At 51.1% G+C, this 26,838-nt stretch overlaps 1 protein-coding gene across 1 annotated transcript in view; it reads right to left on the bottom strand.

Annotated features, from left to right (window-relative positions):
• The window catches only part of LOC140425686 (uncharacterized), a 349,955-nt gene that overhangs the window by 272,379 nt on the left and 50,738 nt on the right, over positions 1–26,838 (bottom strand). The window contains exons 7-9 of the mRNA XM_072510182.1: positions 19,215–19,241; positions 12,148–12,195; positions 4,419–4,496 (exon numbers count right to left, since the gene is read on the bottom strand). Of these exons, the coding sequence (XP_072366283.1) occupies positions 4,419–4,496; positions 12,148–12,195; positions 19,215–19,241 (153 nt within the window). The remainder of the gene's footprint in view (positions 1–4,418; positions 4,497–12,147; positions 12,196–19,214; positions 19,242–26,838) is intronic.

Genomic DNA, 26,838 nt, shown 5'->3' with positions numbered 1-26,838 from the left:
CATTGTATGGTGGAGCAGGCTCAAAGAGCCGAATAGCCGACTCCTGCTCGTAGTTTCTATGTTTGATACTCAGAGCAGAAACTCAGCAAGATTCAGAAGGGAGGGGGATTGTGATGAAGGCAAGAATTATAAGCATGCATCATGGGTATTTGCCATTAGAAACAAACTGCATCACTTGATGTATGTTAAGCAGTGGCATCAACAACTAGCAGAACTGTCTGATGACACCTGTTTCGTAGGCCGATGGCTGAGCAGCACCAAACCGGGGAAAACTCTGACATTTACGAAACAATCGGCAATTTTTCCCCCTTTATTTGAAAAAGCTGGGGGAAAACTGTTAATCATGAAAAGCACACCAGGAAACCACCACGTCTGTGCTGACCCTTTGAAGGAACAATTTTCCTAGTGCCACACTCCTCTACCTTTTCCGACACCCCCCCCCCGCACACCCCCTGCCGGGTCGGAGAATCCCCCCCCAACCCCCCGCCGAATTCTCCGGCACCTAAAATTCGGCGGGGGGGGGGAATCGCCGCGCCTGTCGACGGGCACCCCCCCCCCCCGGCGATTCTCCGGCCCACGATGGGATGAAGTCCCGCTGCTGTAATGCCGGTCCCGCCGTTAATAAAACCACCTCCGTTACCGGCAGGACAAGGCAGCGCGAGCGGGCTCCGGGGTCCTGGGTGGGCGGGGGGGGGGGGGCGCGGGGCGATCTGGCCCAGGGGGGTGCCCCCACGGTGGCCTGGCCCGCGATCGGGGCCCACCGATCCGCGGGCAGGCCTGTGCCGCGGGGGCACTCTTTTCCTTCCGCGTCGGCCATAGCCACCGCGATGGCTGACGCGGAAGTGACCCCTCCCCCCTGCACATGCATGGGGATGACGTCAGCAGCCGCTGATGCTCCCCTGCATGCGCGGACTTCCGCCGGCTGGCGAAGTCCCTTCGGCCCTGGCTGCCGTGGCGCCAAAGGCCTTTCCCACCGGCCGGCAGTGCGGCAACCATTCCAGCGCGGGCCTAGCCCTTAAGGTGAGGGCTTGGCCCCTAAAGGTGCGGAGAAATCCGCACCTTTGGGGTGGCCCGACGCCGGAGTTGTTCCCGCCACTCCATCCCGCCGGGACCCCCCGCCCCGCCGGGTAGGGGGGAATCCCGGCCCTTGGGTGGTATTTTCAGCCCTGACACTGGCAGGCACCAGACAGGAAAATTTGAAGAACTATTAAGAGTCAATGGTTCTCCCCATCTGAGCTGGAAACTTCCGCCCAATGATTCAGTTCCCTCATGAATACCTTGATTGACCCATCCTCCACCACTTTCTCAGACAGTGAATTATACGTAGTAACCATAGAGCTATAGGTTGCTCTCCCCTTTGAGAGCTGATGTGGGTCACCACACCTCAGGCGAGCGGCAAGGTTGAATGAAAATGAAATGAAATGAAAATCGCTTGTCACAAGTAGGCTTCAAATGAATTTACTGTGAAAAGCCCCTAGTCGCCACATTCCGGCGCCTGTTCAGGGAGGCTGATACGGTAATTGAACCGTGCTGCTGGCCTGCCTTTGTCTGCTTTTAAAGCCAGCGATTTAGCCCTGTGCTAAACAGCCCCTAAGTTGAGGAGAGGCATTCATGAATAACTTCAGATGGTACGGGAATTGAACCTGCACGGTTGGCATAGCTACACATCACGAACCAGCCCTCCAGCCAACTGAGCTAACCGACCCCCATCCTTTGTGTGAAAACATTTTTTCTCATGTCATCATTGCTTCTGTTGCCACTTACTTTAAATCTGTGCCCTCAGGTTCTTGATCCTTTTATCAATGGGAAGAGTTTCACCTAATCTACCCTGTCCAGACCCCTCATGATTTTCAATACCTCTGTCAAATCTCCTCTCAACCTTCTCTCCAAGGAGAACAGTACCAACTTCTCCCATCAACCAATGGAACTGAAATTCCTCAGAGCTGGAACCATTCTTGTGATATCTTTTCACAGCCTTTCTAATTCCTTCATATCCTTCCTAAAGTGTAGTGCGTTGAATTGGACACACTACTCCAGTTGAGATAGCTATCTTGCTCTTATCCTCCAGATTTCTACTGATAAAGCCCAGGATGCTATATGGTTTATTCAGTTCTTGTAAAGTGTCCTGTCACCTTAAATAATTTATTATACACCCAGGTCCCTCAGTCCCAAACCCCCTTTAGAATTGTATCCTTTGTTTTATATTGTCTCACTGCACGGTCGCAGAGTGGTTAGCACTGTTGCTTCACAGCGCCAGTGTCCCAGGTTCGATTCCCGACTTGGATCACTGTCTGTGCGGAGTCTGCATGTTCTCCCCGTGTCTGCGTGGGTTTCCTCCGGGTGCTCCGGTTTCCTCCCACAAGTCCCGAAAGACGTGCTGTTAGGTTAATTGGACATTCTGAATTCTCCCTCAGTGTACCCGAACAGGCGCCGGAGTGTGGCGACTAGGGGGTTTTCACAGTAACTTCATTGCAGTGTTAATGTAAACCTACTTGTGACAATAATAAAGATTATTATTACTGCTATTCCTATCAAAAAAATCATGTTGCACTTCTTTGCATTAAATTTCAGCTGCCACTTGTTTGCCCATTACATCAACCTTCCTATGTCCTTTTGAATGTCTACACTATCCTTGTAGTTCAATAATTCCACGTTTTAAATCATTTATAAATGTTAGCATTGTGTCCTGTACACCAGCATCATTAAAATATATCAGGAAGACAAAGAGTGCTCAGAGTGAATCTCTGGTACTCCGTTATAAACCTTCCTTCTCTCTGAAAAATAACCGTTGTACACTATTCTTCGTTTCCTATTCCTCAGCCAAATTTGTATCCTTGTTGCTACTGTTCCTTTTATTCCACGAGCTTTAACTTTTCTCACAAGTCTGTTGTGCAGGTCCTTAACAATTGCCATTTGGAAATCCATGTACACCACGTCCACCACATCCTCATCTGTCGGCCGAAACGTTCCGGCCGTTCCCGCTGGTGTGATCTTCCCATCTTTATCCCTTTAATAATCTTATTTCATCTCTCGGTTTCCTTTTGAACTTTCTACATTTAGCCTGGTTCTCATTTGTATTATCAACCAGGCATCTGTCACATACCTTTTCTACTCCATCTTAATCACAACCACTTCCATCATCCAGGATTTGTTTACCCCACCTTTCTCCTTCGTGAGAATATTATTTTGACAGCGCCCAAATTCTCTCTTCTTTATAGGTAAACCATTAGTAACCGTTTTGCCCGCCAGTCTTTGAATTCAAATTATCTGGGCCAGATCTCTTCTTACCCCACTGAAGTGGGATTTCCCCCAGTTAATTATTCTTACTGATTGTTCCCTGCTCTTTTCCATTGCTAGCCTTCAACTTTGTGATGTAATGATCACTGTCCCTTTACTGCCACTTGTTTGACGTGGCCCAGCTCAGTCCCAAGAACCAGTCCCAGCAATGCTTCCTTTCTTGTACTGCAAACATGCTGCTCTGGAAAAATCCTCCTGAAAACACTCTTGGAACTGGTATCCCTTTCTGCCCACTCACACCTACTATCTCAGCCTATAATCGGAAAATTAAAGACCCCCATTATAAATAATCCTATTCTTGCACTTTTCTGTAATTTCCTTGCAAATGTTTTAATCTTTCTCAGAAAGCCAATATTAAACAACTGGTTGATCTCTGCTGAAGATGACTGGACAGTTTCTAATGTTGGAAAAGGAGACTGACCACAAAGTGGCCAGCTGATACAGCTGTGAGGCTGATACAGCTACGGGGTTGGTACAGCTGATACAGCTGTGAGGCTGATACAGCTACGGGGTTGATACAGCTGATATAGCTGTGGGGCTGATACAGCTACGGGGTTGATACAGCTGATATAGCTGTGGGGCTGATACAGCTACGGGGTTGATACAGCTGATATAGCTGTGGGGCTGATACAGCTACGGGGTTGATACAACTGATACGGCTGTGGGGCAGATACAGCGACAGAGTTGATACAGCCGTGGGGTTGATACAGCTGATACAGCTGTGGGGCTGATACAGTATAGAGTTGATACAGCTGTGGGCTGATACAGCTGATATAGCTGTGGGGCTGATACAGCTATGGTGTTGATACAGCTGCAGGGTTGATACAACTGATATAGCTGTGGGGCTGATACAGCTGTGGGGTTGATACAGCTGATACAGCTGTGGGGCTGATACAGTTATAGAGTTGATACAGCTGTGGGATTGATACAGCTGTGGGGAAGGTCATCTTAAAATAGAAGTACACATTTCTTAAAATGGCACAGCAGCTGTTTTTCGAATTGCAAATGGAAATTAGACTTCACAAAAAAGAATGGAAATTCTAGCTATCATAAATAATTTAATGCATTGATAAAAGGGCCAATTTAATTCAATGAAAGCTATTTATGTATTTTGAATCTACCTGGACATGGTGATGCTGCCATTGGCAGTTTTGGTGGCATCCTTGCGCCTCGGCAAGGTGGTTTGGGAGCTCTGGGACCTGAATAGAAAGATGTCATTGTAAGCTTGACTATTAAGGAACAAGTAACAATTGTATCAGCAATAAAAACACAAAATGTTGGACAAACTGAACAGCTCTGGCAGCATCTGTGGAGCAAAAGACAAAGTTAACATTTTGAGTCCAGATGACTCTCCTACAAAACTAAAGAGGGTATAAATGTTATGAATTATATAGTTGGAGAGAGGAGTGGAGGAAGTCGGGCAGAATAGAAAGTCAGTGATAGGTCCGAGCTAAAGAAACATTGACAAAGATGTCATGGACACAAGACAAAGGGGGGTGGATTCTCCACCACCCACCACCGATAGCGGGGTCTCCGATGTGGCGGAGAATCAATCATTGGGCTAAAAACTTGATTGGTGCCAGTCCGATACTCTGGTACCCCTGTGACGGTGGCAGCAAACTACACACCCCGTACCAGCGGGTTGATGCAAACGGGTCATTTGAACCCATTTGCATCTGATTAACAGGCTGGAAGCCCAATTTTCCATGCCCTGTGATGCTCTAGCCTTCTCCCCCAGGATTCATGCGAGTGTGGATTGGTGCAAGTATTTTGAAGCGTGGCCCTGATGCAGCAGTCCACGTGGTGGGTCAAGGAGGTAAGTATGTAACGTAGATGCTCCCAAAATCATGTCCCCCCCCCACCCCCCACAATGCAAATTCTGCCCATTTTGCCACTAGCACCCCCCAACAAAGATCCCCATACCAAAGATTCTCCCCCAACAGCGATTCCCCCCTCCCCCCCCCCCCCCCCCCCGGTCAGAGATCTACCATCAGTCACCCCTGACTAGCAGTTAAACAGCAGTCCAGGCAGAAAGACTGAAAATCACGGCTTTTTCACTTGCCCGTCCCTTACATCTGCTGCCTCAGACATAAGTGTTGACAGCAATAGTTGTTACTTCATAGAAATCAAAAACACATCACAAAGCTTTAAACCTCCTCGTTGTTACTTCATAGAAATCAAAAACACATCACTAACTTGAAAGCCTCTCCTTATCTAGGTCTAATTGAAGCTTCCAGGCAGCCAGATGACTGGACTATTTACTTGCATTTCCCTTCAGGTTTGAATGCATCTCAAGTATCCTGCTTTGAAGAAAACCACAATGTTTATAAGACATCAAGCCAAGATTGACAGCTCCTGACCACTTCAAAAGAAGTGCAAACAAGAGTAAGTGAAAGCACTTATCATCTCTGATAGGGGTGTCTATGATGATTGGAATATTTTAGAAACTTTTATAAATGTAGTGCGCAATTGAAGGGTGAAAAGTTTGGGGTTAGTGTGGTTTGACTGGGGAAGTCCGTATCGAGTTAATGATTTGCAGCTTGCCTCAGTGGTTTTTTTTTCTTGAAGAGGTGAGGTCAGTATTCGGCGAAGCTCAGAGAGATACATTTTGTGAGAAGCTGTGGAGTGAGACAGTTTGGAAAAAACTCTTCGAGAGGCAGGTTTTGGAAGCAAAGTCTGATCTCTGATCTTGCAACCCTTGTTTTTATTGACACCACAAGTAAAGGCAGAGATACCTTGGCGGGATTCTCCGTTAGCCAATGCCAAAATCGGGAAAGACGATTGGGCGGAGAATGGGTTCTGATGCAGAAATTGTGGTCGGCAGCAATTTGACACCAAATTGCAATGCTCCAGCTCCTCGACAGCGGTCAATACATTCCTGCACGCACATACTGTAGACACCTTTTGCATATTGTTAGCGGGCCCGACCCGCTATTCACCGGGGCCTCTGCGATTCTCCGCCTCCAATGGGCCGAATTCCCGAAGGCGGGGTCTATAAGAGGGTCATTCAGATGTCTGGTAACAGCGGGGAAGAAGCTGTTTTTGAGTCTGGTCGTGCGTGTTCTCAGACTTTTGTATCTCCTGCCCGATGGAAGAAGTTGGAAGAATGAATAAGCCGGGTGGGAGGGCTCTTTGAATATGCTGCCTGCTTTCCCCAGGCAGCGGGAGTTGTAGACAGAGTCAATGGATGGGAGGCAGGTTTGTGTGATGGACTGGGCGGTGTTCATGACTCTCTGAAGTTTCTTGCGGTCTTGGACTGAGCAGTTGCCATACCAGGCTGTGATGCAGCTGGATAGGATACTTTCTATGGTTCACCTGTAAAAGTTGGTACGAGTCAATGTGAACATGCCGAATTTCCTTAGTTTCCTGAGGAGGTATAGGCACTGTTGTGGATGGACCAGGACAGATTGTTGGTTTCTGGGCGGCACGGTAGCACAGTGGTTAGCATTGTTGCTTCACAGCACCAGGGACCCGGGTTTGATTCATGGCTTGGATCACTATCTGTGTGGAGTCTGCATGTTCTCCCTGTGTGTGGGTTTCCTCCGGGTGCTCCGGTTTCCTCCCACAAGTCCCGAAACATGTGCTCATTTGGTGAATTGGACATTCTGAATTCTCCCTCAGTGTGCGACTAGAGGATTTTCACAGTAAATTCATTGCAGTTTTAGTGTAAGCCTACTTGTGACACTAATAATGATTATTATTGTTATTATGGTGATGTGTACGCCTAGGAATTTGAAGCTGTCAACCATCTGCACTTCAAAACCATTGATGCAGACAGGGGTGTGCACAGTACTTTGCTTCCTGAAGTCAATGACCGGCTCCTTAGTTTTGCTGACATTGAGGGAGAGATTGTTGTTGTTACACAATGCCACTAGGTTCTCTATCTCCCTCCTGTACTCTGACTCATCATTGTTCGGGATCCGACCCACTACAGTCGTGGCATCAGCAAATTTGTAGATGGAGTTGGAGCCAAATTTTCCCACAGAGTGTGTGTATAGGGAATATACTAGGAGGTAAGTATGCAGCCTTGCGGGGTGCCTGTATTGAGGACTATTATGGAGGAGGTGTTGTTATTTATTCTTACTGATTGTGGTCTGTGGGTTAGAAAGTCGAAGATCCAATTGCAGAGTGAGGAGCCAAGCCCTAGGTTTTGGAGCTTTGATATGAACTTGGCTGGGATTATGGTGTTGAAGGTGGAGCTGTAGTCAATGAATAGGAGTCTGATGGAGGAGTCCTTGTGGTCGAGATGCTCCAGGGATGAGTGTAGGGCCAGGGAGATGGTGTCTGCTGTGGATCGATTGTGGCGGTATGCAAATTGCAGTGGATCAAGGCATTCTGGGAGTATGGAGTTGATGTGTCTCATGACCAACCTCTCAAAGTATTTCATAATGATCAATGTCAAGGCCACTGGACGGTAGTCGTTGAGGCATGTTGCCTGGTTCTTCTTTGGCACTGGTACGATGGTGGTCTTCGGCACTGGTATGATCTTGGTATAAAGTTAAGATAGCTGAATGTGTTAATAGGAGAACAAAGACCAGTGCTCAGTGGGAGCAAAACTAAAGAACAAGGGACAGATGACCTTGTGGGGGGAGGGTGGGGTTATATTGGGAAAAACCAATGCCACCATTAACACTCAGTGTTGCTGAGTTGGAGTCTGAGTTGGGGTTATGGCAGGGCATCAGGGAAAGTGAGAGTTACCTGGACATTTGGTTCCAGGAGCAGTCACTTCCCTTAGGTTAGGCAGAGCTTTAGATTTGGTCAAGAGTCAGGGTAGGAGGTGGTGGCTCCGAGACAGGCAGTTAGGGGAACCAGTATTATGATGGAGGAGCTTCAGCCCAACTTTGTCCAAAAGGTGTGAAGTGCTTCTTACCTGTGTGGATGAGGAGAAGGAATACAAAGTGAATGAATAGACTGACCATGGAACCATGGTGAAGGACGGCATTCAAGTGGGGGACATGAAGAGGAATACGCTAGTGATAGAAGACAGTACAGGTAAGGGCTATACTGTTCTCTGCAGCTATGATCTGGAAATCCGAAGGTTGTCCTGCCTGCCTGGTGTGACGGTTAATGACATCTCCTTATGGTTGGAGAGGAACTTGGATTGGGAAGGAATTATTGAGTAAGTCCATTTGGGAACCAATGAAATGGGTAGAATCTTCAAGAATGATGTTCTGCAGAGATTTTGAGGATCTAGGACATCAAAGATACTAATCTCTGGATTGTTATTTGAGCCACTTGAAAATTAACTTGGGTAAAGCAGGTTAGAGAATTAAAAGTGTGGATCAAGGAATGGTTTGGGAGGAAGAGGCCTCGATTCATGGGGCACTGGCGTCAGTACACAGCGAAGAATGAGCTATTCTGTTGGGATGGGCACCACTTGAACAGTGCTGGGAGCATTTTTCTGGTCAATCGTCAAGTTGGGGCTCTGGACTGGGCTTTAAACAAACCTCAGTGGGGTGGTGGGCGGGAATGTGGAGGGGTGGAGTGAAGGGAGATTTAGAAATCCAAAGAGAAAGGTTGAAGCATTGTGGCATTCTGGGTGGAATTCTCCCATGGCAGGTGCGGGGGGGAAGAAATCGGCAGGTGTCCAAAAATTAGTTTTACCCTGGTGTGAATTTACTGTGGGATCTTCCACTGGTGGTCACTATGGCGGATTGGGAAATCCACTTGGATTTGTATCCTGCTATTGGAATGCAGATGAAGACCCATTGCCTGATTCTCTGTGACATCAGCAGGAAAACACGCCAGTCCAGAACGCACCTGGGACAATGCGGTGTAAAACTCCAGATTCACCTGAACAATGCCTGGGGTTACCCAGCAACCCTAGACATCGGAGCACCACAGCAGTGTATGGCGGGGGACGGGGGGGACGGGGGGGACGGGGGGGGGGGAGCATTTACAGGTGCATCTTCCAGATTCCGTGTCATCAAAGAGGTTCTTCTTCCAGCCTCAGAGTTTTCCCGGAAATCCATCATCTTTTTCAGATTGTCCATTTTCTTTCTTCAACGTTGGATCTGTGTTGGGCATCTTTTCAATATGGTATCCCAGGTATGATGGTGAGATTCGCACCTGCCACGGAATACGACACCAAACCACCATGAAACCACATAGACCAGAATTAATAAGGTCTATGCTAGAAGCATGGTTTCCCACATGCCTCCGGAGTGGAAAACACTCCCCATTCCTGCTCCACCATGAGACTTAATCCCAGCTGGGACTATTCTGTCTGATGGCAAAATGGGTAATTTAGATTTAATGGCCATTACAGGGACTTGGTTTCAAGGGATGTTGGTCCACTGGCTAGACCAGTATTTGTCCTTCCTAATTTCCTTTGAAAAGATGCTGGTGAGTTGCCTTCTTGAACCACTGCAGTCCATGTGGTGTGGGTACACCCACTGTGCTGTTAGGGAGGACACCTCCAGGATGGTGACCCAGTGACAGTGAAGGAACGGCGATGTGTTTCCAAGTCAGGATGGTGAGTGGCTTGGAGGGGAACCTCCAGGTGGTGGGGTACCCATATATCTGTTGCCCTTGTCCTTCTAGATTGTAATGTTTGTGTGTTCAGAATGTACAAAACGTGTTGCGTTCCTGCCATGCATTTTGTAGATGGTACACACAGCTGTCGTTGGTGGTGGTGGAAGTGAATTTTTGTGGAAGGGGGAGCAATCAAGCAGGCTGCTTTGTCCTGGATGGTGTCGAGCTTCTTGAGTGTTGTTGGAGCTGCGCTCATCCAGGCACGTGGAGAGTATTCCATCGCAGCCCTGACTTGTTTGTTGTAGATTGTGGACAGGCTTTGTGGAGGTGAATTACTTACCACAGGATTCCTAACCTCTGACTTGCTCCTGTGACCACAATATTTATATGACTCACTGGTTCAGTTTCTGGTCAATGGTAACCCCCAGGATGTTGCTCGGTGGTAGGATGTTGGTAAATAAATATTTCAGGTACACAATGGCTGGAACTCTCCATTTGGGAGACTAAAATGTTGCTGCTGTGACTCAATTGCATGCTCATCACATTCCTGTTGGGGGCTATTCGGAAAGTAAGTCAGGCCATGTACGAATCAAAATCAATTCCCGGCCCAGTGGGCTTTGTAACCACTGGGGCTGGAGCTAGCGTGAAGGAGCCTGACAGCTGGAGCTATTTTTACGCTCCACTTACCCCACACTCACTACAACCATGAAGATGTCTCACAGCGGACTTGCTCCATCAAGTTCGGGAGTCCAAGGTGGACCCGAGAGGAGGGGTAACACACTCTTTCCTAGGGTGGGTCACAGATCTAGGCCTCCCCTCCTGAACACCAGGAGGAGACAGCGGGTGATCTGCAGGGGTGAGGGTGACTGTGAGGCCTCTGCCCTGAGAGGGGTAGAGAACCAGGAAGGGTTCAAAAGACCATGGTGCAGGTGTCCACTGGTTGGGGTGAACTCTGCTGACCCCCCCTCCCCCTTCACGCTTGAGTGATTTTGAAATGGTCAACTGGCTATTATCGGCACTTAAACTCTCTTTGAAGCGGTTGATGTTTATAAACATTGTGGTTAGAGCACTTTAGAGTTACTCAACCATGAAGGAAGATGAATGGAGCAAGGCTGAGAGCTACATGTGTGTGGAAACTATCAATCACAGCCCAGTAAGGGAAATTAATGAATTACTCAAGATTTTGAGGGGTATAAACACAGCTGACTGGTTTCTCTTTCCAGGGATTGACATGTGGTGCTTCTTGTGACTGAGCCATCAGGGATATTGCCCAGGAGAGTGTTACAACAGTAATTTTTATCATTGCCTCTATCTGTACTGCTCTCTAGCTTCCAGACGGGAGTCTCTTTTCTAGTGGGCATCCTGACAGGGGTCACTTTCTGGGGGTCTGTGGGGGTCCTTTTATTTAGTGGGTCTCTGGGGGGATCTCATTAATTAAATGTCTCAGGGAGGCTCTCTTAATTTAAAGGGTCTCTGGGGGTGCCCTTTTGTTTTGGGGGTCTCTGAGGATCTCCTTATTTCGGGGATCTCGGGAGGGGGCATCTTTATTTAGAAGGTCTCTGGGACAGTCTCCTTATTTCGGGGATCTCTGTATGGATGGAAGAGTGGATCGAGTCACCCCTGGACTTGGGGAAAGGGGGTAACCCAGAAACTCCGGGGTGTCATCAGCAAATTTGAAAGTCGAGTTGGAGGGTAATTTGGCCACACAGTCATAGGTGTACAAGGAGTATAGTCGGGGGCTGAGGACACAGCCTTGTGGGACACCGGTGTTGAGGATGATTGTGAAGAAGGTGGTGTTGCCTATATTTACTGATTGTGGCCTGTGGGTTAGGAAGTTCAGGATCTAGAGGGAGGAGCGGCCTAAAAGTGTCACCTCAGAGGGTGAGAATCTCCCCAACGCCCACAAACCGGCAAAGGTGCTGGTGAAACATGGGGTGAATCTTGGCACTGCAGGCTCCCAGAAGCCCCCTGCCAAACACACCCAAAAGTGGACTTTAACTTTTGTCTGCTGAATCGCACCCTCTATTTATTTTGTTCTTTTAATAACACTCCCTCCATCCATATCCTGAAGTGGGACTTGAACCCCAAATTGCAGGTTTAGCAGGATGGACAATAATCATTGAGCTACAAGATCTCTTCTGTTTCCTGTTCGTGGCGAAAAGATCCTCAGTCAGAACTTTATAATCTTTCCTGTGACTCGACTAGCAAATTCGGGACAGTGGGGATGCTTGAGATAATGTATTATTAGCACATTGTGCTGCATTGACAAATATTCTAAACTTAATGGACAGCATTTAGTCTCAAATCCATCCAAAAGTATGAACTGCACATTAAAATTTACAATATTTAAAAACATATACAGTTCACAAAACTCACAAACTCCTGGTCCAGCGGCACCGTGCATGAACTCAGATGGTGCAGACCCTGAAAATAAAAGCAGTGAATTCAAACTCTGTAAGAAACCTCAATGCACAGATACAGCTTTGATCAAACTAGTTATTGAAATTAATTTTTAAATGACTACTCTTGCAATTTGATTGTCATCAGCCAGACTGGCTATATTCTTTTGTTGAAATAAATTAGATCAAAAGTTAAAAATGGCCCTTGAAGTTCTGTTTATGATGTTACAGTGCGGGAGAGGGGTGGGTGGGGTGCGGGAGAGAGGGGGTGGGGGGCGGGAGAGAGGGTGGGTGGGGTGCGGGAGAGAGGGTGGGTGGGGTGCGGGAGAGAGGGTGGGTGGGGTGCGGGAGAGAGGGTGGGTGGGGTGCGGGAGAGAGGGTGGGTGGGGTGCGGGAGAGAGGGTGGGTGGGGTGCGGGAGAGAGGGTGGGTGGGGTGCGGGAGAGGGGTGGGTGGGGTGCGGGAGAGAGGGTGGGTGGGGTGCGGGAGAGGGGTGGGTGGGGTGCGGGAGAGAGGGTGGGTGGGGTGCGGGAGAGGGGTGGGTGGGGTGCGGGAGAGAGGGGGTGGGGTGCGAGAGAGGGGTGGGTGGGGTGCGGGAGAGAGGGTGAGTGGGGTGCGGGAGAGGGGTGGGTGGGGTGCGGGAGAGGGGTGGGTGGGGTGCGGGAGAGAGGGTGGGTGGGGTGCGGGAGAGGGGTGGGTGGGGTGTGGGAGAGAGGGTGGGTGGGGTGCGGGAGAGGGGTGGGTGGGGTGCGGGAGAGAGGGGGTGGGGTGCGGGAGAGGGGTGGGTGGGGTGCGGGAGAAAGGGTGAGTGGGGTGCGGGAGAGGGGTGGGTGGGGTGCGGGAGAGAGGGTGGGTGGGGTGCGGGAGAGAGGGTGGGTGGGGTGCGGGAGAGAGGGTGGGTGGGGTGCGGGAGAGGGGTGGGTGGGGTGCGGGAGAGAGGGGGTGGGGTGCGGGAGAGAGGGTGAGTGGGGTGCGGGAGAGAGGGGGTGGGGTGCGGGAGAGGGGTGAGTGGGGTGCGGGAGAGGGGTGGGTGGGGTGTAGGAGAGGGGTGGGTGGGGTGCGGGAGAGGGGTGGGTGGGGTGCGGGAGAGAGGGTGAGTGGGGTGCGGGAGAGGGGTGGGTGGTGTGCGGGAGAGAGGGTGGGTGGGGTGCGGGAGAGAGGGTGGGTGGGGTGCGGGAGAAAGGGTGAGTGGGGTGCGGGAGAGGGGTGGGTGGGGTGCGGGAGAGAGGGTGGGTGGGGTGCGGGAGAGAGGGTGGGTGGGGTGCGGGAGAGAGGGTGGGTGGGGTGCGGGAGAGGGGTGGGTGGGGTGCGGGAGAGAGGGGGTGGGGTGCGGGAGAGAGGGTGAGTGGGGTGCGGGAGAGAGGGGGTGGGGTGCGGGAGAGGGGTGAGTGGGGTGCGGGAGAGGGGTGGGTGGGGTGCAGGAGAGGGGTGGGTGGGGTGCGGGAGAGGGGTGGGTGGGGTGCGGGAGAGAGGGTGAGTGGGGTGCGGGAGAGGGGTGGGTGGGGTGCGGGAGAGAGGGTGGGTGGGGTGCGGGAGAGAGGGTGGGTGGGGTGCGGGAGAGGGGTGGGTGGGGTGCGGGAGAGAGGGGGTGGGGTGCGGGGGAGGGGTGGGTGGGGTGCGGGAGAGGGGTGGGTGGGGTGCGGGAGAGGGGTGGGTGGGGTGCGGGAGAGAGGGGTGGGTGGGGTGCAGGAGAGAGGGGGTGGGTGGTGGGGAGAGAGGGGGTGGGGTGCGGGAGAGGGGTGGGTGGGGTGCAGGAGAGAGGGGGTGGGGTGCGGGAGAGAGGGTGGGTGGGGTGCGGGAGAGAGGGTGGGTGGGGTGCGGGAGAGAGGGTGGGTGGGGTGCGGGAGAGAGGGTGGGTGTAGTGCGGGAGAGGGGTGGGTGGGGTGCGGGAGAGAGGGTGGGTGGGGTGCGGGAGAGGGGTGGGTGGGGTGCGGGAGAGGGGTGAGTGGGGTGTGGGAGAGGGGTGGGTGGGGTGCGGGAGAGAGGGTGGGTGGGGTGCGGGAGAGAGGGTGGGTGGGGTGCGGGAGAGAGGGTGGGTGGGGTGCGGGAGAGGGGTGGGTGGGGTGCGGGAGAGAGGGTGGGTGGGGTGCGGGAGAGGGGTGGGTGGGGTGCGGGAGAGAGGGTGGGTGGGGTGCGGGAGAGTGGGTGAGTGGGGTGCGGGAGAGAGGGGGTGGGGTGCGGGAGAGAGGGGGTGGGGTGCGGGAGAGAGTGTGGGTGGGGTGCGGGAGAGAGGGTGGGTGGGGTGCAGGAGAGAGGGTGGGTGGGGTGCGGGAGAAAGGGTGGGTGGGGTGCGGGAGAGAGGGTGGGTGGGGTGCGGGAGGGTGGGGTGCGGGAGAGGGGTGAGTAGGGTGCGGGAGAGAGGGTGAGTGGGGTGCGGGAGAGAGGGTGGGTGGGGTGCGGAAGAGAGGGTGAGTGGGGTGTGGGAGAGAGGGTGGGTGGGGCGCGGGAGAGAGGGTGGGTGGGGTGCGGGAGAGAGGGGGTGGGGTGCGGGAGAGAGGGGGTGGGTGCGGGAGAGGGGTGGGTGGTGGGGAGAGAGGGGTGGGTGGGGTGCGGGAGAGAGGCGGGTGGGGTGCGGGAGAGAGGGTGAGTGGGGTGCGGGAGAGAGGGTGGGTGGGGTGCGAGAGAGAGGGTGGGTGGGGTGCGGGAGAGAGGGGGTGGGGTGCGGGAGAGGGGTGAGTGGGGTGCGGGAGAGAGGGTGGGTGGGGTGCGGGAGAGAGGGTGGGTGGGGTGCGGGAGAGAGGGGGTGGGGTGCGGGAGAGGGGTGAGTGGGGCGCGGGAGAGAGGGGGTGGGGTGCGGGAGAGAGGGTGGGTGGGGTGCGGGACAGGGGTGAGTGAGGTTCGGGAGAGAGGGGGTGGCGTGCGGGAGAGAGGGGGTGGGGTGCGGGAGAGGGGTGGGTGGGGTGCGGGAGAGAGGGGGTGGGTGCGGGAGAGGGGTGGGTGGGGTGCGAGAGAGGGGTGGGTGGGGTGCAGGAGAGAGGGTGGGTGGGGTGCGGGAGAGAGGGGGTGGGGTGCGGGAGAGAGGGGTTGGGGTGCGGGAGAGAGGGGGTGGGGTGCGGGAGAGAGGGTGGGTGGGGTGCGGGAGAGAGGGTGGGTGGGGTGCGGGAGAGAGGGTGGGTGGGGTGCGGGAGAGAGGGTGGGTGTAGTGCGGGAGAGGGGTGGGTGGGGTGCGGGAGAGAGGGTGGGTGGGGTGCGGGAGAGGGGTGGGTGGGGTGCGGGAGAGGGGTGAGTGGGGTGTGGGAGAGGGGTGGGTGGGGTGCGGGAGAGAGGGTGGGTGGGGTGCGGGAGAGGGGTGGGTGGGGTGCGGGAGAGAGGGTGGGTGGGGTGCGGGAGAGAGGGTGGGTGGGGTGCGGGAGAGGGGTGGGTGGGGTGCGGGAGAGAGGGTGGGTGGGGTGCGGGAGAGAGGGTGAGTGGGGTGCGGGAGAGAGGGGGTGGGGTGCGGGAGAGAGGGGGTGGGGTGCGGGAGAGAGTGTGGGTGGGGTGCGGGAGAGAGGGTGGGTGGGGTGCAGGAGAGAGGGTGGGTGGGGTGCGGGAGAAAGGGTGGGTGGGGTGCGGGAGAGAGGGTGGGTGGGGTGCGGGAGGGTGGGGTGCGGGAGAGGGCTGAGTAGGGTGCGGGAGAGAGGGTGAGTGGGGTGCGGGAGAGAGGGTGGGTGGGGTGCGGAAGAGAGGGTGAGTGGGGTGTGGGAGAGAGGGTGGGTGGGGTGCGGGAGAGAGGGTGGGTGGGGTGCGGGAGAGAGGGGGTGGGGTGCGGGAGAGAGGGGGTGGGTGCGGGAGAGGGGTGGGTGGTGGGGAGAGAGGGGTGTGTGGGGTGCGGGAGAGAGGTGGGTGGGGTGCGGGAGAGAGGGTGAGTGGGGTGCGGGAGAGAGGGTGGGTGGGGTGCGAGAGAGAGGGTGGGTGGGGTGCGGGAGAGAGGGGGTGGGGTGCGGGAGAGGGGTGAGTGGGGTGCGGGAGAGAGGGTGGGTGGGGTGCGGGAGAGAGGGTGGGTGGGGTGCGGGAGAGAGGGGGTGGGGTGCGGGAGAGGGGTGAGTGGGGCGCGGGAGAGAGGGGGTGGGGTGCGGGAGAGAGGGTGGGTGGGGTGCGGGACAGGGGTGAGTGGGGTTCGGGAGAGAGGGGGTGGCGTGCGGGAGAGAGGGGGTGGGGTGCGGGAGAGGGGTGGGTGGGGTGCGGGAGAGAGGGGGTGGGTGCGGGAGAGGGGTGGGTGGGCTGCGAGAGAGGGGTGGGTGGGGTGCAGGAGAGAGGGTGGGTGGGGTGCGGGAGAGAGGGGGTGGGGTGCGGGAGAGAGGGTGGGTGGGGTGCGGGAGAGGGGTGGGTGGGGTGCGGGAGAGGTGGGTGGGGTGCGGGAGAGAGGGTGGGTGGGATGCGGGAGAGAGGGTGGGTGGGGTGCGGGAGAGAGGGTGGGTGGGGTGGGGGAGAGAGGGTGGGTGGGGTGCGGGAGAGAGGGTGGGTGGGATGCGGGAGAGAGGGTGGGTGGGGTGTGGGAGAGAGGGTGGGTGGGGTGCGGGAGAGAGGTGGGTGGGGTGCGGGAGAGGGGTGGGTGGGGTGCGGGAGAGGGTGGGTGGGGTGCGGGAGAGAGGGTGGGTGGGGTGCGGCAGAGAGGGTGGGTGGGGTGCGGGAGAGGGACGTGGATCTATTACTGGTTTCCCTCCAGTGTTATAGGAAAAGGACCCCTGTGGGATTGTGGTGCCTTTACCAAGTTTTAAATTTATTCACAATCCCTTCTCTTATTCTCTGATGATACATGAATCAATCAATGTGGACAAATGTATAATTAAATTAAAAGGGGCCAACGTGGACTGCATGGTAAGATATTTCTTATGACAAATAGGAAACTGATTTTCAGCATCTCAGATTGATCAATGGCAGTGAAGTCAGCGCAAGTGACATCAATGAACCTCATATTTAGATAAACCTTCCAGAAAAGTCAAAAAAACACTGGCCGGAATTCACCGGTGGTCGGGATTCTATGTTCCCACTGGCAGTGCACCCCCGCCAATGGCTTTTCCCGTTGGTGGGGGGGTTTTCAATTAGAAATCCCATTGACAAGCGGTGGGAGGGGTGGGGGGTTTCAATGGGAAATCTCATTGTCAAGAGGTGGGAGGGGTGGGGGGGTTTCAATGGGAAATCTCATTGACAAGCGGTGGGAGGGGTGGTGGGTTTGAATGGGAAATCTCATTGACAAGCGGTGGGAGGGGCGGGGGGTTTCAATGGGAAATCCCATTGACAAGCGGTGGGAAGGGTGGGGGGTTTCAATGGGAAATCTCATTGACAAGCGGTGGGAGGGGTGGGGGGTTTCAATGGGAAATCCCATTGACAAGCGGTGGGAGGGGTGGGGGGTTTCAATGGGAAATCTCATTGACAAGCGGTGGGAGGGGTGGGGGGTTTCAATGGGAAATCGCATTGACAAGCGGTGGGAGGGGTGGAGGGTTTCAATGGGAAATCCCATTGACAAGCGGTGGGAGGGGTGGGGGGTTTCAATAGGAAATCCCATTGACAAGCGGTGGGGGGGGGGGGGGGTTTCAATGGGAAGTTCCATTGACAAGCGGTGGGAGGGGTGGAGGGTTTCAATGGGAATTCTCATTGACAAGCGGTGGGAGGGGTGGGGGGTTTGAATGGGAAATCCCATTGACAAGCGGTGGGAGGGGTGGGGGGTTTCAATGGGAAATCCCATTGTCAAGCGGTGGGAGAGGGGAGGTTTCAATGGGAAATCCCATTGACAAGTGGTGGGAGGGGTGGAGGGTTTCAATGGGAAATCCCACTGGCAAGCGGTGGGAGGGTAGGATCGCACCGCCAGTGAGCGCCGCTGTTGAGAAACAAGCGGCTGGCGGAACTGAGAATGCCGCCCACTATAAAAATCAGAGATCAATGTTGAGAGGTGCAGCCAGGAAGTGGAGAGGAGTGGTGTGGAGGTGGGCAGTCACGTTATTACATCTCAAGCATACACACAAACGGAGTATGTAACTGCACAAGTACTGAACCTCACAGTTCATTGTAAATCACAACCAAAACCTTTGTTTTCCAACTTAATAGATTGGTCTTGCATCTGCTGAGCTGTAAATGTGGAAAGAAATATTTACTTAGCCCTTGCATCAAATAGATCTCAATATGATGGGGTGAAATTGGGCATTGTTACATCCGTTTTCCAGATGTGTCATGCGGGGGACACAAAGTTGATTATTTTTGGGCCGAATGAGAAAATGGTTATAAACTATATTGGTTCGCGGGATTTACAAAAAGAGTCATGGAATGCTAAATTTATGGTGAACCTATGTAAGACACTGGTTTAACTGGCTCAGTTTTGGGCACCACAATTCAGAAAGCATGTGAAAGTATGAGAGAGGGTATGGAAAAAAAATAATGAGTCTGGTTCCAGGGATGAGGAACTTCAGTTATATGGGTAGAATGGAGACATTAGAGCTATTCTCCATGGAGGAAAAAGATTAAGAGGAGACATTCAAATTTGTGTAGGGCTAACTATACAGAGAGTGAGTTCTCATGAGCAGACAGATCGAGAACTGGGAGAGACTGATTTCAGATGAGTAGGAATAGAACCAATGGCCACACGAGGAAAATCTTTTTTACACAGTGACAGGTTCGGATCCAGGATGTACTGTCTGAGAGTATGGTGGTGACAGATCAATCATGGTTTTCAAAAGACAATTGGACACTTAGCTGGAGAGAAAATAAATTGCAGGGCTACAGGGAAAATGTGAGGGAATGGGACATGGGGTTGGTGTGGGGGGGGAGGGGGCAGGAATTCTGCCAGTGACACAGCTAACCTAATAATAAAATAAGCAATGCCTGAGAACCAATGTCAAGTGGCCTATTTGGGGCATGGGCTGTTAGGTGGTCACTGGGATGGATCTCGATGTTAGCTATAACCATTCCTGCATGTTTCAAACAGGAAATAAATCCAATACTTGTCTGTATAGCTTTTAATCCAGAAATTCTGACAAGACAGTGCAATTGAAAATAGGAATCGAGTGTAGTTTAAGAAAACAATACAGTATTTTTTTTAAAATGGGCAACATTTTTACTGTTCATTACTCACCCCGGACCTGTCTCTGTTGTTGACGTGCTATCATTGAGGAAGAATAAAAAAGATGATTAAAACTTTCACATAAATGATGTAGGAAAAACTACCCGACATAGTTTAAAAACAGAAGGAAAGCAATGCTTGGTGCTGAAGTACATTAATGCAGAGCAGGAGACCTATGGCGGGATTTTCCATGCACTCCCATGGCATGTTTAGTGACAGCGGAGGCAGCCCCCCATTTGCCAAAGGCAGGATCTTCTGATCCCACTGTTGTCGATGGGGTTTCCTGTTGTATGGATTCCCACTGCAGGGAAAGCCTTGGTGGGGGATTGCCGTTGGTCGGACTGGAAAATATTTGAAGGTGACAGGGCAGGTTAGCAAGCTAATTAAACATGAGGTTTTGGGTGGCACAGTAGCACAGTGGTTAGCACTATTGCTTCACAGTGCCAGGACCCGGGTTCGATTCCCGACTTGGGTCACTGTCTGTGCGGAGTCTGCATGTTCTCCCCGTGCCTGCGTGGGTTTCCTCCGGGTGCTCCGGCTTCCTCCCACAAGTCTCGAAAGACGTGCTTATTATGTTAATTGGACATTCTGAATTCTTCCTCAGTGTACAGGCGCCAGAATATGGCCACAAGGGGATTTTCACAGTAACTTCATTGCAGTGTTAATGTAAGCCTACTTGTGACACTAATAAAGATTATTATTATTATAACTTGAGGTGTAGAATAATGTTTAATCAAAGCAATGAGGGTCCGCACTGGCAAACCCAGGAGTAGGTGGCATTGGTGCATCGGGCAGAAATGGCCAGCGCATCAGAAATAGGTGGCTAGGCCAGGTGAAGCGATAGTGTAATGCTAATGTCACTGGGCTACTAATTAACAAGGGGCCGAGGCTAATTCTGTGGGGCAGGCATTCAAATCCCACTGTGGAAGCTTGTGGAATTGGAATTCAATTAATAAATGTGGGATTTTTAAAAAAAGCAATTCTACAAGGGAACAAGCGGTCCTAGATCTGGTCCTGTGTAATGAGGCAGGATTGATTAATGATCTCATAGTTCGGGATCCTCTTGGAAGGAGCGACCACAATATGGTGGAATTTAAAATACAGTTGGAGAATGACAAGGTAAAATCAAACACTAGTGTTTTGTGCTTAAACAAAGGCGATTACAATGGGATGAGAGAAGAACTAGCTAAGGTAGACTGGGAGCAAAGACTTCATGGTGAAGCATTTGAGGAACAGTGGAGAACCTCCCGAGCGATCTTTCACAGTGTTCAGAAAAGGTTCATACCGACAAAAAAGAAAGACGGTAGAAAGGGGGAAAATCAACCGTGGATATCTAAGGAGGTGAGGGAGAGTATCAAATTGAAGGAAAAAACATACAAAGTGGCAAAAATTAGTGGGAGACTAGAGGACTGGGAAGTCTTTAGGGGACAACAGAAAGCTACTAAAAAAGCCATAAAGAAGAGTAAGGTAGACTATGAAAGTAAACTGGCTCAGAACATAAAAGCAGATAGTAAAAGCTTCTACAAATATATAAGACAAAAAAGAGTGGCTAAGGTAAATATTGGTCCTTTGGAAGATGAGAAGGGAGATTTAATAATAGGAGACGGGGAAATGGCTGAGGAGCTGAACAGGTTTTTTGGGTCAGTCTTCACAGTGGAGGACACAAATAACATGCCAGTGACTGATGGAAATAAGGATATGATAGGTGAGGACCTTGTGATGATTGTAATCACTAAGGAGGCAGTATTGGGCAAGCTAATGGGGCTAAAGGTAGACAAGTCTCCTGGCCCTGATGGGATGCATCCCAGAGTGTTAAAAGAGATGGCTAGGAAAATTGTAAACGCACTAGTGATAATTTATCAAAATTCACTAGACTCTGGGGTGGTCCCAGAGGATTGGAAAGTAGCAAACGTGACACCACTGTTTAAAAAAGGAGGTCGGCAGAAAGCGGGTAATTATAGGCCGGTAAGCTTAACTTCGGTTGTAGGGAAAATGCTGGAATCTATCATTAAGGAGGAAATAGCGGGGCACCTGGAGGGAAATTGTCCCATTGGGCAGACGCAGCATGCATGGGTTCACAAAGGGTAGGTCGTGTCTGACTAATTTGGTAGAATTTTTTGAGGCCGTTACCAGTGCAGTAGATAACGGGGAGCCAATGGATGTGGTATATCTGGATTTCCAGAAAGCTTTTGACAAGGTGCCACACAAAAGGTTGCTGCATAAACTAAAGATGCATGGCATTGAGGGTAAAGTGGTAGCATGAGTAGAGGATTGGTTAACTAACAGAAAGCAGAGAGTGGGGATAAATGGGTGTTTCTCTGGTTGGCAACCTGTAACTAGTGGGGTCCCTCAAGGATCAGTGTTGGCCCCGCAGTTGTTCACAATTTACATAGACAATTTGGAGTTGGGGACCAAGTGCAATGTGTCAAAGTTTGCAGACGACACGAAGGTGAGCAGTAAAGCAAAAAGTGCAGAGGATACCAGAATTCTTCAGAAGGATTTGGATAGGTTAGGTGAATGGGCTAGGGTCTGGCAGTGGAATTCAATGTTGCCAAGTGTGAGGCTATCCATTTTGGGAGGAATAACAGCAGAATGGATTATTATTTAAACGGTAAGATGTTAAAACATGCTGCTATGCAGAGGGACCTGGGTGTGCTGGTGCACGAGTCGCAAAAAGTTGGTGTGCAGGTGCAACAGGTGATTAAGAAGGCTAATCGAATTTTGTCTTTCATTGCTAGAGGGATGGAGTTGAAGACTAGTGAGGTTATGCTGCAATTGTATAAGGTGTTGGTGAGGCCACATCTGGAGTATTGTGTTCAGTTTTGGTCTCCTTACCTGAGAAAGGACATATTGGCACTGGAGGGAGTGCAGAGGAGATTCACTAGGTTGATCCCAGAGTTGAGGGGATTAGATTATGATGAGAGGCTGAGTAGACTGGGACTATACTCATTGGAGTTTAGAAGGATGCTGGGGGGATCTTATTGAGACATATAAAATTATGAAGGGAATAGATAGGATAGATGCGGGCAGGTTGTTTCCACTGGTCGGGGAAAGCAGAACTAGGGGGCATAGCCTCAAAATAAGGGGAGGTAGATTTAGGACGGAGTGTAGGAGGAAATTCTTCACCCAAAGGGTTGTGAATCTCTGGAATTCCTTGCCCAGTGAAGCAGTTGAGGCTCCTTCTTTAAACGTTTTTAAGAAAAAGATAGATGCCTTTCTAAAGAATAAAGGGATTCAGGGATATGGTGTACGGGCCGGAGAGTGGAGCTGAGTCCACAAAGATCAGCCATGATTTGTTTGGGAAGTTGAAGTCACCCATGACTACTACCCTGTGACTTCTGCACCTTTCCAAGATCTGTTTCCCAATCTGTTCCTCCACATCTCTGCTACTATTGGGGGGCCTATAGAATACTCCCAACAAGGTGACTACTCCTTTCCTATTTCGGACTTCAACCCATACTACCTCAGTAGGCAGATACTCCTCGAACTGCCTTTCTGCAGCTGCTTTACTATCTCTAATTAACAATGCCCCCCCCCCACCTCTTTTACCACCCTCCCTAATCTTATTGAGACATCTATAACCAGGGACCTCCAACAACCATTTCTGCCCCTCTTGTAGGTGGAAAGGCTGTTGGAGAGTGGCTGCTGCTCAAGAAAGAGAGGACGTGGATAAGAATCAAATTCTCATGGGCCTCTTGCCAGCTCAACCTCCTCTTCTTCATCTCCCTCACTGATAAGGTTTGTACCTCCTCCATGTCCTTTTGATGCAAAGTTTCACTTCTTTCCACTGCCAAGTTGCACAACATGTCCATGATGTTTGGAGACCCTGGGTTGGTCAGACTGAAGAACCCTCACAGAACAGTCCAACAATCTAATTGCATCCTCAGCAGTCCTATTGTCTGCTCAGTAGAGTCCCTTGTAGATTGTACCATTCTTTTGCCTTACTACGAGAGTTCCTGGCTGGGGTTATTAGAAAGGTGCAGGGAGAGCATCCCTTTCACTAAAGATCCACCTCTGTAACGACAGATGCTACTATTGGCAATTAGACACAAAACTGCATTGTGTGCTTCCTGTGGCCATGCACTAGTTGAACATTGAAGGAACAGAATTCCTGTCTGTTGATGAATGATGTAGGCTGTTCCAGACATAGAAACATACAAAGAAAATTGAAGGAAGAGTATGCCATTCGGTCCTTCCACCATTCATTATAATCATGGCTGATCATCAAATTCAATACCATGATCCCGCCTTCCCCTCATATCCCTTTAGCCCCAAGAGCTATATCTAATTCCTTCTTGAAATAACATAATGTTTTGGCCTCAACTACTGGTAGTGAATTCCACAGATTTACCACTCTCTGGGTGAAGACATTTCTCCTCGCCTCAGTCCTAAAAGGGTTACCGTTATCCTCAAACTACAACCCCTAGTTCTGGACTCCCCAACCATTGGGAACATTCTTTCTGAATCTATCCTGTCTAATCCTCTGAGGGTTTTCTCCGTTTCGATGAGATCACCTCTCACTCTTCCAAACTCCAATGAATATAGTTTAAACCGACTGAGTCTCTCCTCATATGAGAGTCTCGACATTCCAGGAATCAGCCTGGTAAACCTTCGCTGCACTCCCTCCATAGCAAGGACATCCTTCCTCAGATAAGGACACCAAAACTGCCCACAATACTCCAGGCGTGGCCTCACCAACGCCCAATTACAATTGCAGCAAAGTATCGTATTCAAATCCTCCCACAATCAAGGCCAGCATTCCATCACAACAGCGCCTATACTTCCTCAGGAAATTAAGGAAATTTGGCATGTCCAAATGCTCTTGCCAATTTCTATAGATGTACCATAGAAATCATCCCGTCTGGCTGCATCACAGCCTGGTATGGCAACTGCTCGGCCCAAGACCGCAAGAAACTACAGAGTTGTGAACACCGCCCAGTCCATCAAACGAACCCGCCTCCCATCCATTGATTCTGTTTTTTCCTCCCTCTGCCATGGAAAAGTGGGCAGCATAATCCCACCTGGGCTATTCTCTCTCCTAACCTCTTTGATTGGGCAGAAGATACAAAAATTTGAGAACATGCACCACTAGATTCAAAACTAGTTTCTGCCCCACTGTTACCAGATCCTGAATGACCCTCTTAGGGTCTGAACTGATCTTTCTACGCATCTTCTCTACAGTTGTATCACTATATACCGTATATTTCATCCCCGGTCTATGTTTATCTATTTTCATTGTGTATCTCCATGTATTTATCGTTTGTTCTATGTTTCCATGTATGGAGCGATCTGCCTGGACTGTACGCAGAACAATATTCATTGTTCCTCGGTACACGTGACAATAAATCTAAATCTAAATTTGCCTTCTTTACTGCCAGCTGTACCTGCACATTTACCTTCAACGATTGATGCATGTGGACATCAAGGTCTCACTGAGTATCGACCTCGCACATTTTATACCCACTCAAATAATAATCTGCCTTTCTATTTTTGCTACCGAAGTGGATAACCGCACATTTATCCACATTATACTGCCATGCATCTGCCCACTCACTCAGCCTATCCAAATCACGCTGAAGCACCTATGTATTCTTCTCACAGCTCCCCTCCCACCCAACTTCGCATCATCTGCAAATTTGCAGATCATACATTTAGTTCCCTCGTCCAAATTGCTGCATACGTGATAGACAGAAGGGCCTCTTTTGCACTGTATTATTCTGTGATTCTCTGTGATTCTGTGACAACAAGATTGTCAACGAATCCTTTCTCACTGCACAACACGCAGTTCAAGATGGCCTGTATCTTTCTTGGTTCTGCAATGTATTGGTCCAGAAAACCATCCCGTATATACTCCGGAAATTCCTGCTCTATTGCACTGTGACTAGTTTGACTCACCCAATCTTTATGCAGATTAAAGTCACCCATAATCGCAGATGTTCCAATGGAGCTTTTATTGCAGCGCGTGTATCATCAATAGCACCCTGCGCAAATGGAAAGTCCCGCTGTCCACTCAGTCAGGCTCTCAGGTCTGTGCAGTATTGGATGAACTCACCAAACCACTTGAGGCCCCTTGGTCACCTCCCGAATGCACACTGTGATGTTGCCCAGGATATCCCATACATATCAACATTGATCCTTGGAAGGAAATGGAGGTGTAGAGGTTGGGTGCAGTGGTAAATGTCAGCACCAATAGCACAGGGTGACCCCCCATTCCCTTTGGGCACAGGCCATCCAGTGTCGTGGCAAAATTTCATTGATTGTTTCTCTGGAGATGTGGACTATTCTCTGGCAGTGCCTCTTGAACATCTGCAGGTAATTCATTCTTGAAGTCACATCTGGGTCACATCGCAGCCCTTCTACTTCTCCCCTTATGGTATGCCTCATGGCCTTACGGTGCCCCCGAACAGCTGCGCCCTGTGACTCCTGCTGTAGCTGCATGTCAGCAACGTTGTCACCGCACCATGGTGTTGCTTTCATCTGCGTACTTCCTCCTGTGGTAATGGGTACAGTATCACTGGATGGACGATTCACTTCTTTATGACTCACACCCTTTATTAGCTGGCTTCCAGAATGGTTTGAGCCACTAGGCCGCACAGTTCCTCAGAGCTGCCTCTACTCGTTTGATGATACCTTTCCTCTCTCTCTACCCACCCAGACGCCACTGAAATTAAACATAGATTATCTTTTCCGCCGAAAGACTGAGATGCTGTCTGAAAATCGGCAGCTTTTAATTGATGAGTTTCTGATGGCACGGTATCCTTGTGCTTCTGTTAGATTCACATGGCAGCATAAAATTCCATTCACAGATAGTAAATTTGACTTCACGACCTTGCCAATGAACTATCTTCCCATTGCTTCCGAGAAACATTGCCACTTTGCTTCCTTCCACCGCACGCTGAATTGTCTTCCATTTTTTTCACAATCAAAGCACCAATCTGAGCTCCGCCGTGCAATTCAGGAACTCCATTTGCTGTGATTCACCCCCACCCCAAGCGGACTTCATTGGTTTTCAGACACTGAGGGAAAAAGTCAGGAAGTAATGCTAAGTCGTTAGAAAACATGAGCTCAGCCCCAGATAGAATATTGTATTCAATTCTGGCCCCCTCACTTTTGAAAGTATGAGTTAGAATATTTACAATTGTTATGGATTATAGACAAATGGATAGACTGGGGAAGCTGGAGTTTTTGCTCAAGGGACAGAATAGAGATTTGATAGAGCTGACAGGTTTAGATATTTCAGAGTATCTATAATATATTCTTCTATAAAGAGTATATAAAGAGAAATGGGCAACGGATATACAACCAAAACACAGTGGGCTGGATTCTCCGATTCTGTGGCGATGTCCACAGGATCCGTTTGGTCTTACGACCAAAATGTCAGCGTTGCTCCTGCACCGATGTCCTGCCCGGTGGGGGGCTAGCAGCCCCTTTACCTGCCAATACGGATGCAGGATTCCCGGGTCCGTGGACGCGCATGCTCTCGGTGGTGCACTGCGGCGGCCAGGCCGTACAACATGACGCCGGCCGCACGCGGACCCAGCCTGCCAAAAACTGCCCCCGTAACCTCCTCGCCATCCCTGGACCACCCCCCCCCCCCAGTCCCCCAGTCCCTGCTGAAGCCCCCCTGTCAATGGTG

Source organism: Scyliorhinus torazame, chromosome 6, assembly GCF_047496885.1.
Source record: "Scyliorhinus torazame isolate Kashiwa2021f chromosome 6, sScyTor2.1, whole genome shotgun sequence".
Lineage (NCBI taxonomy): Eukaryota > Metazoa > Chordata > Chondrichthyes > Carcharhiniformes > Scyliorhinidae > Scyliorhinus > Scyliorhinus torazame.
This window is presented reverse-complemented; position numbering and strand designations above follow the sequence as displayed.